Below are 17,787 nucleotides of genomic sequence, written 5' to 3' on the forward strand. Positions count from 1 at the left end.
GAACACAGTTCTTACCTTCCAGGAGTTTGCAATCTAGTAAGGGAGATTAAATATAAACACATTAATAGTTAAAAATAATATGAGACTTAAAAGACACTAAGACATAATGTCACAATAGAGTAATTACTAAAAACTGTACAGACAGTAACTAATACAGGAGTTGATAGCAGGAACAAATTTGTTTTAGATGGAGTAACCAGGGAAGCCATTACAAAGCAGATGGGGGTTGTGCTTGAGGTTGAAGAATAAGTAAAATTTGGGAAAGTAGAAAGGCAAGAAAACCCACTGCTTATATGCTTTGAGCAAAAGTTCATAGATGTAAGAGAGTAGACTTTTTTATGGTACTATAAGCCAGTTTGGCTGGACTTCATACAGGACCAAGAGTAAGCTATAAATGAACAAAAAGACATCATTTGCCTTGGAAAGAAGGGAGGCACTTTTTCCTTTGATACAGAAAAGCTGGGTGATGGGGTTGTAGGTATGTGTATTAGTCAGGGTTCTAGAGAGAAACAGAATCAATAGAATGTACATTTATATGCAGAGAGAGATTTATTTTAAAGTAGTTGGTTCATGTGATTGTGAAGCTGGCAAGTCTGAAATCTGTGAGGCCGGCATGCAGGCCGGAGACCCAGGGAAGAGTTGACGTTGCAGTGTTGAGGCTGAAGGCAACCTGAAGGCAGAATACCTCCCTTCTTGGAGATTTCAGTCTTTGCTCTTAAGGTCTTTAACTAATTGCTCAAGGCCCACCCACATTATGAAGGGTAATCTGCTTTATTCAAAGTCTATTGATTTAAATATCACATCTAAAGCATACCTTATGACCATATCTAAACTGGTGTTTGACCAAGTAGCAGGGCACCATAGCCTAGCCTAAAATGAACAATCATAGTATGTAAGAGTAAAGAGAAGGTAAATGAAGAATTTCATTTGAGAGGTTGTAAACTGTTAGGCTCACAGAATCAGGAAAGTAATGAAAATGAGTAAAGCAGGTTAGGTGGGAACTGTGGCAAATTGGAGAGCTGTGTACCATCTGTCTTAAGGGGGCAGTTAAACTGTACACTCCGGCCAGTTGATGCCATGCAGGAATGTGAGCCCACTGTGGCTAAATCTGCTTTTTGAGAAGTTAGAATGCTAGATTTATAAATGAAATCAGATTTTTAATGTTTGCAACTAAAACTCAGTGCTCTGCAACATATTATATGGTCCAGACTGAATATTATTTGAAACCTTTGCTCTATATCTTTAGTAAATTGTAATCTGGATTCAGGAGTTGGTTGACTTTTTTTCTGTAAAGGGCCAGACCGTATGTATTTAGGCATTTTAGTCTATATAGTCTCTCACAACTACTCAACTCTGCTGTTGTAGCATGAAATGAGCCATAGACAATAAGTAAATGAATTGGCATGGCTGTGTTCCATAAAACATTAATTTAAAAAAGCCTGCTAGATGTAGCCCACAGGCAACAGTTTGCTGACCACCGATCTAGATGATGAAGAGAGAACATTTGGGATTTGTAGTAAGAGTAGAGAAGATTTAGTATAGCCATCATTGAAATGTCTTGTGTAGAATGTGGTGTGAGAGGTTGCCTCTGAAGTTGTGCAAACTGGCATTCTCTGACTAAAAATAATAAAAGGATTGAGCCATTGGGGGTGGTGGTGTTGAATCTGGTTGTCATGAATTTGTAGTGAAAATCTGGGACTGAGGAATGAGGACCTTGGAGGAAAGGAATTACTTTTTTGCTTAGCAATCCTATCATCACTGGTCTAGCTGAAGTGAAATATAATACTTTGGCCGGTACAAACTATGCTCAGGTCAGATACTTGGATTGAATGTCTCTCATTAAGGGAGAAGGATACAGGAAGAAAACAGGGGCTGCATTATACATAATGTTCTCACGGGTGGAAAATTAGAAGTCATTTATACTTTGCAGTGATGAAGAGTCTGCCCTGAGGAGAGTTTTTCATAGTTCATTGACTGAACAACGTTTATCAGTCTCTTTTCTAAGAGTAAATACTAACTTGATAGATTGTAGCAACTTCAAGGTGGATTTTGAGATCCACTTGATTATTTATATAATATTTATATGAATATTATATATATTATATTAATAATTAATATAATTATTTATATTAATTATATCACTTAAAAAAGAAGGCGAAAGAGAAGAGAAAATGAAGGAAGATGGGCTATGATTTGGAGGCCTAAGTGGGATAAACAGGAAGCAGAGGAGGAGGACGTATACACCTGTAGAGCTAGGGGAGCAAGACCAAAGGAAGAAGACAGATGAGACATGGGCCTCTTGCAGAGGTAGAAACCCTCTGTTTAGCACCCATTTTTTAAAGGCAGCATTGTCCAAAGTTTTTCTCATCATGAAACACAGAAAGTGATGTTTGTGTACCACACTGGGGTCTGGCCAGTTGTCCTGAGGGCTGAGAGAGATGAATATCTTGGCACATTTGTATTTCCTTTGCACAGCACACCTATGGCACACCATCTGGACCCTCATTTTAGGGCGCAGGCTTGAGAAGGCCTCCAGAGAGCTCGTGAAAGGCAGTTTCTGAATACTATGGACTGGTATTCCTTTCTGCCTCCATACATGAGAAAACTCAGGGAAAGCAAAGGAAGCTGCAATCAAGGCAGCAGATATTTGAATCAAGTGTTAAGCAGTTGGAAATCTTAGAAAACTGCAAACATGGTATAACCTCTGAAACAGGAAAAGTAAATTTTAAAATGATAAGCTCTCAGCTATGTTACTTTACCTACTTTTTAAAAAAAATTAATTAATTTAATTTATTTATTTTTGGCTGCATTGGGTCTTCGTTGCTGCGCGCGGGCTTTCTCTAGTTGTGGCGAGTGGGGGCTACTCTTCGTTGCGGTGTGCGGACTTCTCGTTGCGGTGGCTTCTCTTGTTGTGGAGCACGGGCTCTAGGTGTGCGGGCTTCAGTAGTTGTGGCACGTGGGCTCTCAAGTGCAGGCTCAGTAGTTGTGGTGCACGGGCTTAGTTGCTCTGCAGCGTGTGGGATCTTCCCAGACCAGGGCTCGAACCCATGTCCCCTGCATTGGCAGGCGGATTCTTAACCACTGTGCCACCAGGGAAGCCCCTACCTACTTTTATTTACCCAGAAATATATATCACTGTAGATTACTATATCACTATATGGTAATATAGATTAATATATCACTATAGATTACATGGAATATATTGCTGGCTTTTTCTATTAGTATTTCCCTGGCTTAGTAGATAGAGTAAAGAGCCAAGGAAAGTAACGTAGGAATAAAACCTACAGGCCTCAGATTGAGTTTCTTCTGAGATGTCAGAGACATTTGGAAAGTTACCCCAGGGAAAATAGTTCTATAATGAATTAGTAAAGTGAAGTCCCCTTGTCTAATTCCATCCTTCTTTTTAGATAGAAATTTTTGAAGTGGTCTTGGGAAATGGAAGCAGGTGGCTTTGAGGTTAACCTCTGACTGAACATGATTTGGATTAGGCAAGAAAATAAAACACAGGATTTCTCTAGTTTTGCTCTTTCTCTCCACGCCTAAGGAGCACGATCTTCACCACTGGGTCCCTCCTGAGGCTTCTGGAGGCCATTGGAGAAAGGGTGGGAGGAATTTGGCTGTGGGGATCCCATGTCCAAATGAGAGTTTGTGGATGCTTAGAATCGTTTTTACTTCAAGAAAACCACAAAATCTGTCAATGCTAAATAAAGAACTACAGGAAAAGAAAGTGAGGATTCTTTACTGAAACTCATTTCCCTTTAGGTCTGCATACATTTAAAATGAAATAGAATTAAAAGTCTAGTTCTTCAGTTGCATTAGCTGTATTTCAAGTGCTCATTGCCTGTGTGTACCTAGTGTTTACTGTATTGGACAGCCCTGTGTTAGTGTATCAGGATTTTTAAAAACATTAATACTGATTTTCTAGTCCTTTATAGCTCACAGAATGCTTTGATGTCTTTTTTACTTTTAACACCAATTCTATGAGGTAGATGTGACAGAAATTATCTCTGTTTTATAGATGAGAAAACAAATTTTGAGAGACTGACCTACCCAAATAACACAACTGGTTAATGGTGATGTCAAGACTTGAATTGGGGCCACTAAGTCTGTGGCCTTGTCCACTTATACTCTGCATTTTTTTAAAAAAATAAATTTATTTATTTATTCTTGGCTGCATGGGGTCTTTGTTGCTGGGTCTTAGTTGCTGTGCGCGGGCTTTCTCTAGTTGCAGTGAGCGGGGGCTACTCTTCGTTGCGGTCTGTGGGCTTCTCATTGCGGTGGCTTCTCTTGTTGCAGAGCTTGGGCTCTAGGCACGCAGGCTTCAGTAGTTGTGGCACGCGGGCTCAGTAGTTGTGGCTCACGGGCTCAGTAGTTGTGGCTCGCAGGCTCTAGAGCGCAGGCTCAATAGTTGTGGCGCACGGGCTTAGTTGCCCCGCAGCATGTGGGATCTTCCCAGGCCAGAGCTCAAACCTGTGTCCCCTGCATTGGCAGGCAGATTCTCAACCACTGCGCCACCAGGGAAGTCCCTGCATTTTTTGATATAGATTTTTTTGGTGACCTAAAAGTACTAGACGGAAAAAACAACATGCTTTGTTTGTTTATTCATTCAACAAGTGTTTTTTCACCACCTCTTATGCCCCATATTCTTCTGGGCAGTGACATACAATGGTGAACAAGACAAAGTTCTGGTCTTCATGGATCTTACCTTCCGATTAAGGCATTAGTGAACAAATATATACTATAGTACTAGGTAGTAAGTAGTATGTTCTAATACCATTTTCTGTGAGAATATGTAGGAAATTTGGCTTAAGTTTTAGTTCATGTTTAGGTTATCAAACCCTTATTGTATTGATTTAATTTTTGTTAGCTAGATTTGTTTTCTTTGAAGATAAATTTTTCATAAATAACACTGCATGTATCTTTTCATAGGCAATATAGAGAAGATGAAAGTCAGTCAGAAGAAGACTACAGAAGTCTGAGTGCTTCACCCACGTATAAAGGCCTTCTAATTGTATGGGGACTATATGACTGATAAATACTTTTTTTATAAAGCAAAATGATAATCTAAATAATCTCCCAGGAAAGTTAACTATTTTTTTATGAAATGTGTTGCAGTCATTACAGAATCAACTCAAGGACTCGAAATCTAAGATAGATGCACTTTTAAGTGAAAAGGTGAATCTCCAAAAAGATTTGGAAACCAGGTGAGAGAAACTTAAGTCATTTTTATTTAACTTCCATTTAAGCATAAACTGGAATTTTGAATATTGAATAAATCATTCTGTCACCTTTACTCTAAAACTAATGTTGGGGACCTCATACTCATACTCATTTTAGTCATTTGTCTCTCATATCATGGAAAGAGCAAAAACACATACATAGGCAAGGGAAGTGAGAAAATAGGAAGAAGATAAAACTGGGTAAGAACTCAGAATAGATTCAGTCTTATGCCAGCAGGTTTCCCTTTCCCAAGTAACTATTTTTTATTTTAATTTTTTTTTCCAAATTACTTTAGAATGTCTTATTACTTCATCATATGCCTGCGTTGTGGGAAGGGGGGGAATTAAAAAGTTTAAATGGCATACAACAGAAAGGTTTATTTATGTACAGCATACTACCACAAAAGGATGGCACTCTACCTGTTAACAGAGAGTAATAAGGAATGCACACTGTTGAGACTTTTTTATTCAACAAATATTTGTTGAATACCTACTGTAAGTTATACATGGTCTTAAGTTCTGGGATAATATATAATAAGCAAAACAAATACCTTGTTCTTGTAAATCGTATACTTTAATGGAGAGGAGACTGATACCTACAGTAAAAACCATTTCTATAAAGTTTAAAAGCCTGCCACATAATAATATGTAAATTTATGGTTATATAAGTATGAGGTGAAAATTTATAAAGCATGCATGGGAAGAATGAAGAGTGAATTTCGGATAGTGGTTACCTGTGGTATGGGAAGGAGAGCAATGACAGTAATCAGGGTCACACATGGAGTTTTAAGTACATGTATAATGTTTTAGTTAAAATATTTGAAACAAATTACTGTTCAACTTTGATAAAGCTTGAGGGGTGGACTCAGCACTATTTGTCTTACTATCCTCTATTCTTGTCTCTACATTTGAGATAATTCACTATAAAAACAAGCAATAGATTAATAACAATAAAAATGGGTAGAAAGTTTTGAACAGGGAATACACAGAAGAAGAAACCCAGTGGCCAATAAATACCTCATTATCAGTCATGAAATATTTTTTTAAATTAGTTAATTTATTTATTTTGGTTGTGTTGGGTCTTCGTTGCTGCACGTGGGCTTCAGTAGTTGTAGCACGCGGGCTCAGTAGTTGTGGCTCGTGGGCTCTAGAGCACAGGCTCAGTAGTTGTGGAGCACGGGCTTAGTTGCTCCATGGCATGTGGGATCTTCCCGGACCAGGGCTCGAACCCGTGTCCCCTGCATTGGCAGGCAGATTCTTAACCACTGTGCCACCAGGGAAGCCCAGCAATCATGAAATATTTTAAGAATTTTTAAGCATATTTGTGACAAGTAACAGGGTATACACTATTGTTTATTATTAAATATCTTTACAGTATAGTTTTATTAAATAAAAATAAGTGCATTCAACATGATTTATTTTCTACAGGCCCACACAGCATGAATTAAGACTTTGTAAACAACAAGTGAAGAAGCTGGAGAAAGCCCTTAAGAAAAGCATCAAGTAATTATATTTTACCAAAGTTACAAATTTATTAGGATTTTGTATCTTATTATTTATTTTTATTACCTGTCAGCTTACCTCATAGTGACCTTGGCTCAAAATTACCAGGCTGATGGGGGGAAATGACGTTAAAAAGGGATATTTCTGGTTCCACAGTTTTAAAAGCTTCTACTGTATTGGATTTGGCTGTATATGCATCTTAAGTAAGAACAAGGAAAAGGTAATTGTCTGATATAATAAAAGGCAAAGATTTTAATTAGAAAGTTGTCTTTGGAAGTCATGGAGGAATTGCAAGAGAATCATTGAAATTAGAGGTGACAAGGCCCAAATTTTTGTTGGTGGTAGTTATGACATGAATAATATATAGCCTCATCATATTTTAAAACTAAAGGTACCAGAATGAATGCAGTGTGCCATTCATATCCACCACCTCTCTTTTATGACTTTGAAAAGCATGTACTCAGAGGAGTTTCAAAAAGTTGGTCCTCAAATAGTGATAGTATTTTCTGAAGATTAGTTATGTGTACTCTTTGATTCAAGGGAATGGGACTTGAAGTAGTGCATTGGGACTTGAAGTAGTGAGCATTGAGATGAAATATTTTAAAAATGACATGAGTTAAAATATGCATTAGATGTATTAAATCAGTTGTATTAGCGTATGTTGATTCAATTTTCAGTGACAGCTGTTTCCTCCTTCTTATGGCAGCACATGCCACAGTGAAAGGCAAGTATTCTGGCCATCCAGGAATTACATATTGAGTTAAATTAAGGAAGGAAAACTAAAAAAGAAAAGAGAAGTGGAAGGTTTGGAAAGGTTACATTCATTCATTCAATTAATATTTTTTCCCTTCCTACTATTGCTTGATATTTTAGGTACCTGTAGTACCTCTTCCTGTCTGCTTGGCATTCTGCATACTGAAATTACAGTGGTAAATCAAATAGAAAAGGTTCTTGCTCTCATGAAGGTTACGTGAAGGGGGAAGGGCAATGAAAAAAATAAATACGACAATTTTGATATAGTATAAGTACTGAAGATAAAATAGTGTGAGAGTTGCTATTGTATGAGTTTGGACAAGAAGTGGTAGTGACATGGTCAAAGGTGGCAGTAGTGGAGATAGAACTGATAGGACTTGGTGATGGATTGGGGATATAGGCAGCTGAGGGGAGGGGTAGAAAAATCAAGACTCAACTTAAAAAAATCAAAAAATTAACTAATCAAGACTAAGTTTTAGTCCTGAATAACTAGGTAGTTGTTGGGGCATTAACTGAGATAGGAAAATTGGTCAAGGAGCAGCTGGGAAAAGGAGGATGTAAGGGAGATAAAAAGTCAGAGAAGAAGGTGTAGGGGAGGAAAACTTCTCCTCAGCCCTCTTAGGGTCTCTGGCTGGGCCTGAAAATTAAACTGACAAAGACAGATTAACATGAGAAAAGTGTGTAAATTTATTTAATGTAAGTTTAACCTGACCTAAGAAGAAATGAAGGCTTGAAGAAACTGTTAAGCCTGAGCATTTTACTACTAGGTTTGATGAAGAGTGGAAAGTTGTGGGAAAATGTGATAGTACAAGAGGGTATAAGCTAAGGGTGATAAACTGGGGGAAATTCAGATTCCTCGTCTTCAGAGATAAAGATGCTCCTTTCCTCTGGGTACAGGGAGGGCACCTGTCACATGAGGGTCTTATGGTCTGCTTCAGGGGAGAAGGGGGAGGTCAGAGAGTCCTTCCTGCTCCTGCCATTTCTCAAATTCCTTTAGCTTAAAACATTTCTTATGTCAAAGTGGCATATTTTGGATTTTTTGTTTGTTTTTGTTTTTGGCCACACCATGCGGATTGTGGGCCCTAAGTTCCCCAACCAGGGATTGAACCTGGGCCACGGCAGTGAAGCCCGGAATCCTAAGCACTAGGCCACCAGGGAACTCCCTCAAAGTGGCATATTTTGGAGTGGCATATCCTGATCCCCTTCAAAGGAATCTTAGGACTTCAGTGTAAATGTATCAGTGAAGATACACACACACATAAAGGCATGCACATATATTCATAGAGATATCTAGTCATTTCCTCATTATTCACAGATTGCATGTTTGTGAATTTGCCTATCTGCTGAAATTTGTTTTTAATCCCCAAATCAGTAGTGGTGGCACTTTCACAATCATTCATGGACGTGCCCAGTATACACATTTTCAGCTGTTGAACAAGGTGATGCTCTGCCCTTTTGTTTTAGCTTTCATAATGTAAACAGTCATTCTTTTTGCTGTCATATGCCACTTTTATTTTTTCATTTTTTGCTTTTTGTTGGTGATTTCTCCAAGATGGTCCCAAGCATGGTATTGAAGTGCTATGTAGTGTTCTACACACAAGAAGGCTGTGATGTACCTTACAGAGAATATACATGTGTTAGAGAAACTTCATTTAGGCATGAGTTATAGTGCTGTTAGCCATGAGTCCAATGTTAATGAAACAACAATATTTAAAAAGATGTCTTTATAAACATTAGCACACATAAAACAAGGTTATATATATTGATCAGTTGAGGAAAATGTGACCAGAGGCATGCAGGAACCTGATCCTGTATTTCCCCTAGCAGCAGTGGTTCAGTCTTCACTAATTCAGTGTACATGGTGACTTTATAGAGTATAACTACCATGAATAATGAGATTTGATTGTGTATATGTTTTATGTTATTCATTTGGGAACTGGTTTTTAGAGTGACTTCACTATTAGACTTTAAAATTGTGATTCAGAACCAATCCCTGCTATATATTTCTGTTGAATTTTGAAGAAATGATTTGTGTTTTGAAGAAAGGATTTGTGTTTTTAGAAATTTACATTTGGAATTTAAAAAAATCTATCATTAATTTGTTTTTAAGTTTGGAACTTTTGTAGTATCTAGATGTGAAACAGAGAATTAGGAATGTTAGATAACTTGCCCATATCACACAGGTGGTACGTGGAAGAACTTGGAAAGAAATCAGATCCAAACCCAAGCATTTTGGACTCTCAAGCTCAGTCTTAACCACCACACTGATAATTAAAACCAAACAAAACACCCAATGAAAAAAACTTTTTCAACGTAAAAAATTTTCATATTTTTATTTTCTGCAGGGGCATAGGTAGAATATTTTTTTCAAAGAACTACTGTGATGTTAGGGAATAATCAAAAATAAAAATCTCGGGGACTTCCCTGGTGGCACAGTGGTTGAGAATCTGCCTGCCAATGCAGGGGACACGGGTTCGAGCCCTGGTCTGGGAAGATCCCACATGCCGCGGAGCAACTGGGCCCGTGAGCCACAACTACTGAGCCTGCGCGTCTGGAGCCTGTGCTCTGCAACGAGAGAGGCCGCGACGGTGAGAGGCCCGCGCACCGCGATGAAGAGTGGCCCCCGCTTGCCGCAACTAGAGAAGGCCCTCGCACAGAAACGAAGACCCAACACAGCTAAAAATAAATAAATAAATAAATTTAAAAAAATAAAATAAAATAAAAAAAAAATAAAAATAAAAATCTCCAGGGGGATGCGCCGGTCCCCAGCATAGCGGCCGCTTGGCCCTCCGGGCCGGTTGCTTCCGAGACTGCTGCTGCTCGGCTCCTGGCTGTCCTGTGGGCCGTGTCAGTAACCACGGGACCTTGGGGAGCTGCCGCCGGCGGCAGCGAGGAGTCACTTAAGTGCGAGGACCTCAAAGTGGGAAAACATATTTGTAAAGATCCAAAAATAAATGATGCTACACAAGAACCAGTTAACTGTACAAACTACACAGCTCATGTTCCATGTTTTCCAGCACCTAACATAACTTGTAAGGATTTTGGTGGCAATGAAACACATTTTACTGGAAACGAAATTGGTTTTCTCAAGCCCATATCTTGCCGAAATGTGTTTGTTAAAGTTTTGCACTGTAGGATTTTGTGGAATTGGGAGCCTACTTGATTTCATTCTTATTTCAATGCAGATTGTTGGACCTTCAGATGGAAGTAGTTACATTATAGATTATTATGGAACCAGACTTACGAGACTGAGTATTACCAATGAGACGTTTAGAAAAACGCAGTTATATCCATAAATATTGTTTAAAAGAAACAGATTTGGGCCTCCTTGATTTTAATAGAGAACTCTCAGTGTGTAGATTTCCGGATTTTCCTTTTTCCGTCTTCACATACCACATTATGGATTCTGTTTAATTTTTTGTTGTTGCTGATGTTTTTGTTTTGTTGTGTCAGTTAAAAACATATTATTCTGAGATTTATTTAATAGAACTTTGAGATTTATATGATAATACAGCCTTTCTTAGGCTACTCTCTCTATAAGATAGATAGCTTATTACTCTGATATTAATGTATTTTCCAAAGGCAAGTTGCCACTTGTCCTTTTTGCTTCTGAAAAATAAAAGTATGACTTATTCAAAAAATTAAAAAAAAAAAAATCTCCTGTCAACCCAGTGAATTCTCTCCACATATGTAGGAAAAAAAAGAAACAGTTTTATATAACAGTTGGAATAAATATCCAGCCAGACTGCAGTGTGCATTAGAGGCAATCTGCTAAAGAGATTTCAATGACCGAAAGAAATCTCACCCTTTAATATAGCCAGGCAGATATGCAGTCCATCACATACATGGAATTGTCTTTAGCCAAAGGAAAAATGAAACGTATCTTCATGACAAGGAGGAAGTTACAATTTAGAGCTAGGAGCATAGGCTAAGCTCCAACAGGGAAAAGGGGACAAGGCACCCTCTTCCCTGATGTCCACCTTTCGAAGAGATGGTTCTAAGGTACCCAAGAAAGACATTGCTAGGATATAAAATTGGCAGGAGGCTTACATAAATTTTAACAAGATCTACGTACTTCTTAGAAAGGATTTATAACTACAGGTTTTCCAAAGGAAATGCTACAAGAAAAGGAGGGGAAAGTCTCTCCCCCCCCTTTTTTAAAGAAATTTATCTATTTATTATTTGTTTATTTATGGCTGTGTTGGGTCTTGGTTGCTGCGCACAGGCTTTTTCTAGTTGTGGTGAGTGGGGGCTACTCTTCGTTGCGGTGCGCGGGCTTCTCATTGCGGTGGCTTCTCTTGTTGCGGAGCACGGGCTCTAGGCATGAGGGCTTCAGTAGTGGTGATGCATGGGCTCAGTAGTTGTGGCGTACAGGCTTAGTTGCTCCGCGGCATGTGGGATCTTTCCGGACCAGGGCTTGAACCTGTGTCCCCTGTATTGGCGGGCGGATTCTTAACCATGGCGCCACCAGGGAAGTCCCTCTTTCGCTTTTATAACTAGAGAAAATTAAATTTTTTGCTTTAGTCTGTAGTTACCTTTCAACTAACCAATCTTCAATATCAAATTATATTAATTTAACATGGGAAAGCTTCTTGTTTGAGTTAATATTACAAACAAATTGGTTATAAAATTCTGTTGCTGGGAAGTGATCAGATAGGTCTGCCAGTGCAAGATAACCAAAGGTACTACACTAATTCCATTTAATTTTTCAGTGGTATTTATATTTTGCTAGAAGAAAATAAAATCAGAATTTCATCACCCTAGTGTTGAGTGGACGGGAGTTGAGGTGGTCAGTTAGGACAATGAGCCAAACTGAAATTAACAATCAAGACTTTATTGACTTACTGCAATAATATAAGAAAGAGGCCAGAAAAGGACTGGCTCCTCGGTGTTCCATTTTTCCCCATGGAATGGCACCAGGTAAGGGTCAGTCAGTGACATGCTGCACACATGACTCCTGTTGTTTCATGGGCCTAGGGGAAGGGCAGGAAGTGGAAAAATACTGAGTCAGAGTGGAAAAAGTATTTTAGTTAAGGCTCCCCCATCCATCCCCCAAAGAGAACTCCAGAACAGGAGTCACCATGAGATTATGGAAAGGCTTCAACAGACACAGTTAAAAGCTATAAAGTGTCTGCACATAGAAACTTATCAACACAGTGTTTAAAGTTGGGAGTGCAGTTTTCTGGATTTCCCAGACTCCACAAAGAAACATAGCTGTTGCTGCTAGCATTGTGGAATGGGTGTCTGCTAAGTATGTGAAGAATTCCTTAGCCATTTTAGGGGATTTTTATGGCCTTCAGGCTCTGCTCACTACTCTGGAGACTATAAAACAACCCTGGAATATTTCTGAGTACAGCATATTCTGTTCAAACACAGGTTTCTAAAACACCAATTAAGTCATTGCAATTGGAAAATAAGGGAATGATTAATAGTATAACATAGAAGTTGCATTGTTTACATGCACTTTTTCCCTAGGTACAAGGAGTTAGAATAGCAGTATAGTATAGACTTCAGGAAGGGGAAAGCTTTGCTAGTACATAGGCACCTGCCCTTTCAGATCTATCTTAAGAAAATTTAAAATGAGAAACTGCACCCAGGGCTCTTTCCCTGACCCTCAGCATTAGACAGACTATAGGCTGGAGGCAGGTTGCACTTCTTTCCTCACCTATTTTAACCTCAGCTTCTTTGGCCAGGAGCTCCACTTCGATCTTCATAGTTTTGGCATCCTCAAGCCAACATTTCTGCTCTGTTGGCTATGCATTTGTAATACCGCCTGAGGCGACCTCCAGACATACTTGAGCTGTCTGACTTATCTCCTGAGGCACCAATTATTGTTTCTGTTAGTCGTCTAGTTATAAAGCTGCATCAGTTTTAAATAGTCTGGTTGCTAACACTTACTTTTCTCCTGAACCCTGTTATCTTCACATGTGTGGTTTTGCAGAATACAAAAGTTTTCAGGAGTATTATGCTGTGGCAAATATTTACTGTGAGACTAGGTGAACCAAAGGTCAATTCCCCATGAATCCCTAGCTTTTACTAATCCTTACCTTCTGTAAATTTAGAAAAACAATGGGATTAAATAAATTAATACATGTGAGTGCTTAGAAGAGTTTCTGCATAGAGAAGTTTCTCAATAAACACTAATTATCGTCATCACCAGGCTCCCAATATATGTTAGTTATTATCGTTATTACATTGAGGGTATCTCTTTATTGACCTAATTAATTGAATCACATTTCATTTCCCAGAGTGACTGTAAGCTGGTACATGCAATGATATATTTAGGTTACTATACTGGCAGTTAAAATATTGTATATCCATAGTATAATATTTATTAATCATACTTGCAAACAGTTCATTGATAAATTAAACTTTTCCACCTGAATGAAAGGTTAACTAACATTTAAATTCAGATATGTCAGTTTACTTGTAGTCCCACTATAGAGCTGTTGGCTTTTCTGTGTCACTTTTGTATTCTAGACAGTATGCTCCTGGCACTGCCTTTAGGCAAAACTGCCAAATATGTGAATATGCTAAATAGATGGGAAGTCAAGTGGAAAATAGATTGTGAGGTCTCTGTGTCTATTAGAGGAAGGAGGTTGACTTTTTATCTAGAGCTAATTTTGTTTATTTTGTTTCTGGCATATGCTCACCAGAGAGCAGAGAAAAGCAATTGAGTGAAGATCAAGGGGAATACATGTGAGTGAAGGAGATAATTGTAAGGTGGTAATAAGAGATGAGGTAAGAAAGGAGTCGGGAGGAATATTGGGTTAGGACTACCAGCATGGAGAAGTTCAAACCTAACCCAAGGAGACTGGATTTAGTTCTAAAAGTAGTGGGAAGCCACTGTCTTTTAGTAGGCAAATGACAAGATAGAATATCGCTATTCTATTTTGCAAACAGCAAGTCAAGCTCATTAACGAGTGTTGGAATCAGTTTAATGGGTCAGGGTTCCACAGGAAACTGATAGGTGTACTGGTTAATTTGAAGTGGGTTTAATAAGAGACTTTTTTCTAAGGCATGGTGGGTGGGGGAGAAATATTTACTACAGCCTTGACTTCAGAGATATTTGGAGAAGGGCTACTAGGTGGATACACTCATGTTTTTAGGTTTCTGGACAAAGAGACTTTCCCCCAGAGTTCTGGTAGCCACCTGAGACAATGGTCTCTTGGGTTTTCATGCCCTCTTGACTGGCAGGTATCACTGTTGTCTTCTCTTTGGCACAAGAGACGTATGAAGAAGGAAGGACCAAACTGCCTAGCTCTTGCTGCTGCAGTGCCCAAACTGTTTTCCCTACCCATTGTTTGTTGATTCCCTTACCTACAGCATCAAGCTTGGAGCACCTTGGAAGTTGCTTTCATCCTTTACTGTAGTTCTTTCCTCTTCTATTTTTTATAAGTGCTGGGGAATGGTTAGAACTTTCTTCATCAGTCTGATCCCTTTAGTTTTCAGGGATTCCTTCTATATTGTGTCTATTAAGAGGGTCTTCTTGTTTTCCAGTGACAACATGGCTTAAAATTTTAAAAAAATTTATGTATGCATATATGCATGTATGTGCATGCACATAAACACACATATATATGGAAAATGACAAAGCTTTTGGGAGGGTAGCTGGATCATTGGCTTATTTTGTCATCTTAATCCAGTGTCTAGTAAAGCATTTTGTATTATCTTGGTTTTTTTCCCCTTTAGATTACAGGATCTTATCAGTCAAAAAAAGGCTGAGGACAAAGAGGGAAAAGATGAGCCCAGCAAAGATAACCAGCAGCAGACCCTAATTGACCAGAGATACTTTCAGGTATTGAACAGTTGACAGAAAGACTGGTGTTTACAGTGAACCTTGGTTACAATCACAGTATAACAAATTATCAATTGGTAAGGAATACTTGTATCCTTTATTTGTGTTGCTTAGCCTGTCTTGTCTTGGCGTGACATGCTACTTGGCTAAAAGTTGGTAACTTGACTGAGAATTTGTCTTACCCTTGAAAAGAGACTTTGGCCTAGTTCAAAGTAGGGTAGTGAAAAGCTGGTAAGATTTTAACAGATTTTATAATCCTTTTCTCTACCTGCTTAAGCCATTTCCCTTTTTATTGTTTTTGTTTTTGCTTTTGTTGATATTATTATTATACAAGTAAATCTATTTCTTAAGGTTCTTGTATGCTTTTTTTAAATTTAGATATTTAGTCCATCTGAAATTTAATTTTCTATGTGGTATGATGTAAAGATCTAACTGTACTTGATTTATAGACCATTTATTATTGAATAAATGAGCAATTAAGCCTGGTAGTTTACTGACTGAACTGGGCCTGCACTCATATTTTATTGGGCCCATACAGGTTTTTTTAAACTTTGAATTAATTACTAATTTATTTTAATTAAGAGATTTTTATTTAAGTCCTTATTGCTAGTTTCTCTTAAAAAGCCAAAGAATCTGGCAGCAAATTCTTGCATAGTTGTTATCAGCACAGAATTAGGCCTTTCCCCTGTCACGTAGGGGCATGTGCTCTTCAGTTAGCCACAGTCCCACCCCGTCCTTGCTTCACTCATTTATGCTCTTACCTGGCTTCTATAGGCATTTGAGTTTGCAGCTTCTAGTTGACCATTCTTTCTCTACTTTATTGAATTGAAACGTATATCATATACCATATGCCCTTAGATGCATAGGTTTGTTTCTAGACTAGTCTCTTCCATTTCTATACTAATTTCTGTAGTTTTATAGTAGGTTTTGATACCTTTTAAGGTAAGTGTCTTGTTATTGTTCTTTTAAATTTTTTCCTTGGATATATTTTTAGCACATTTATTTTCCTGTATGAATAATTTGTCAAATTCAAAAATAGATCCCATTGAGATGAGCTGAAATTGAGTTAATGTTTTAGACTAATATTTGGAAAAATAACACATTTACAGTTTTTAAAAAATATTTATTTATTTATTTATTTGGCTGCGCCAGGTCTTAGTTGCGGCATGCGGGATCTTTATTGCGGCATGAGAACTCTTAGTTGCGGCATGTGGGATCTAGTTCCCTGAATAGGGATCGAACCTGGGCCCCCTGCATTGGGAGCGTGGAGTCTTAGCCACTGGACCACCAGGGAAGTCACCACATTTACAGTTTTGAATCATCTCACTCAGAAATATGTCTCTAATTTTCTTTGGGTCTTCCTTTCTAGCTTTCAATAAAGTTTTATATATTTTTAAATTTAGCTTTTGCCTATTTTTTGTTCTGTTTATTTCCTAGGTTATCTAGTTATCTTATAACTTTTATTGCTATTATGAATAGGATCCTTTTTCCATTACATTTTCTAATTGATTGTTGCTGGTTCTTCATACATCTCTGTGTTGACTTTATGTTCAGGCACCGTTGTGAAAACTGTTTTGTTTTAGATAACTCTCTTGTATCCACTATGTAACTAAATTTCATTTTGTTTCTTAGATTTACTTTGAGAGGCTTTGTTCTTTCAACAGGGGAATTAAACCATTCATGGACACTGAGACCAACTTATATATCTTCTTTTATTCCTGATATCTTACTTTCTGTTTTCTATTTACATGGTTTCTTGTTCCATTCTTTTCTTTCCTGAGATTTGCTAGGTGGAGATTCCTTTGCTCTTCTTTTCTCTTCAACTAGTTAGGACAGTCATCATCTTAATTCTTTTCTATTCTTGTAAGGATTACCCTTAAAAACCGTTTTTCTTTTTTTTTTTTACCCATACCAAGAGTTTGTCAGTACCTGCAAACTCTTTCTGAATAAGATGAGACCTGTATTGTGACTTTTCTTTCATAAATTCTAGTCTCTCTGGGAATTTTTATTTTGCCATTTATTCATTGTTAATACATCTTTTGCTGCCAGTCATCAGAGTGTGGCTAAGTTATAAAGAAGAATATAGACCTCTAGGAAATCTTGGGGTTTTGCTCTATTGAACGTGCTCGTCTGGGTGATTTTCGGGCACCACCATCCAGAAGTGCTGGTATCCAGATGCATTTCCCTTTGCAATGAAGAGTCGTGCACTTCAAAACCCTCTGAGACGGATTATTAATCCTGCTTTGCAGGAAAGGAAAACTCTCATTCTCGGCCACTGGCCACCCCTCTCCAGAGGCCAGGTGCTAGTGTGAAACGGTGTGCTATCTAGCTATAGCTAGTGTGCTATCGCCCAGGTGTTCCGAGCCAGAAGGGGACTTTTTGGGAATGACCATGCACCATGGAGGGACAGAGCCGGCCCCCAGCTTCTCTACACAGAGCCCCCTCCACTAAAGCTCCAGAAATCAAATACTGTAATTGCCAGAAGAATCATTAAAAAAAAAAAAGTCCAGCCAC

The 17,787-nt window shown here is 38.3% G+C and overlaps 1 protein-coding gene and 1 pseudogene across 3 annotated transcripts in view; both read left to right on the plus strand.

Moving 5' to 3' along the window:
- The window catches only part of CEP70 (centrosomal protein 70), an 80,407-nt gene that overhangs the window by 42,772 nt on the left and 19,848 nt on the right, over positions 1 to 17,787 (plus strand). For all 3 annotated transcript variants that reach the window (XM_059921906.1, XM_059921908.1, XM_059921907.1), the window contains exons 9-12: positions 4,930 to 5,011; positions 5,116 to 5,204; positions 6,648 to 6,722; positions 15,168 to 15,273. In XM_059921906.1, the coding sequence (XP_059777889.1) occupies positions 4,930 to 5,011; positions 5,116 to 5,204; positions 6,648 to 6,722; positions 15,168 to 15,273 (352 nt within the window). The remainder of the gene's footprint in view (positions 1 to 4,929; positions 5,012 to 5,115; positions 5,205 to 6,647; positions 6,723 to 15,167; positions 15,274 to 17,787) is intronic.
- Positions 10,204 to 10,872, plus strand: LOC132365070 (TM2 domain-containing protein 1-like; annotated as a pseudogene).

Source organism: Balaenoptera ricei, chromosome 4 (assembly GCF_028023285.1).
Source record: "Balaenoptera ricei isolate mBalRic1 chromosome 4, mBalRic1.hap2, whole genome shotgun sequence".
Taxonomy (NCBI): domain Eukaryota; kingdom Metazoa; phylum Chordata; class Mammalia; order Artiodactyla; family Balaenopteridae; genus Balaenoptera; species Balaenoptera ricei.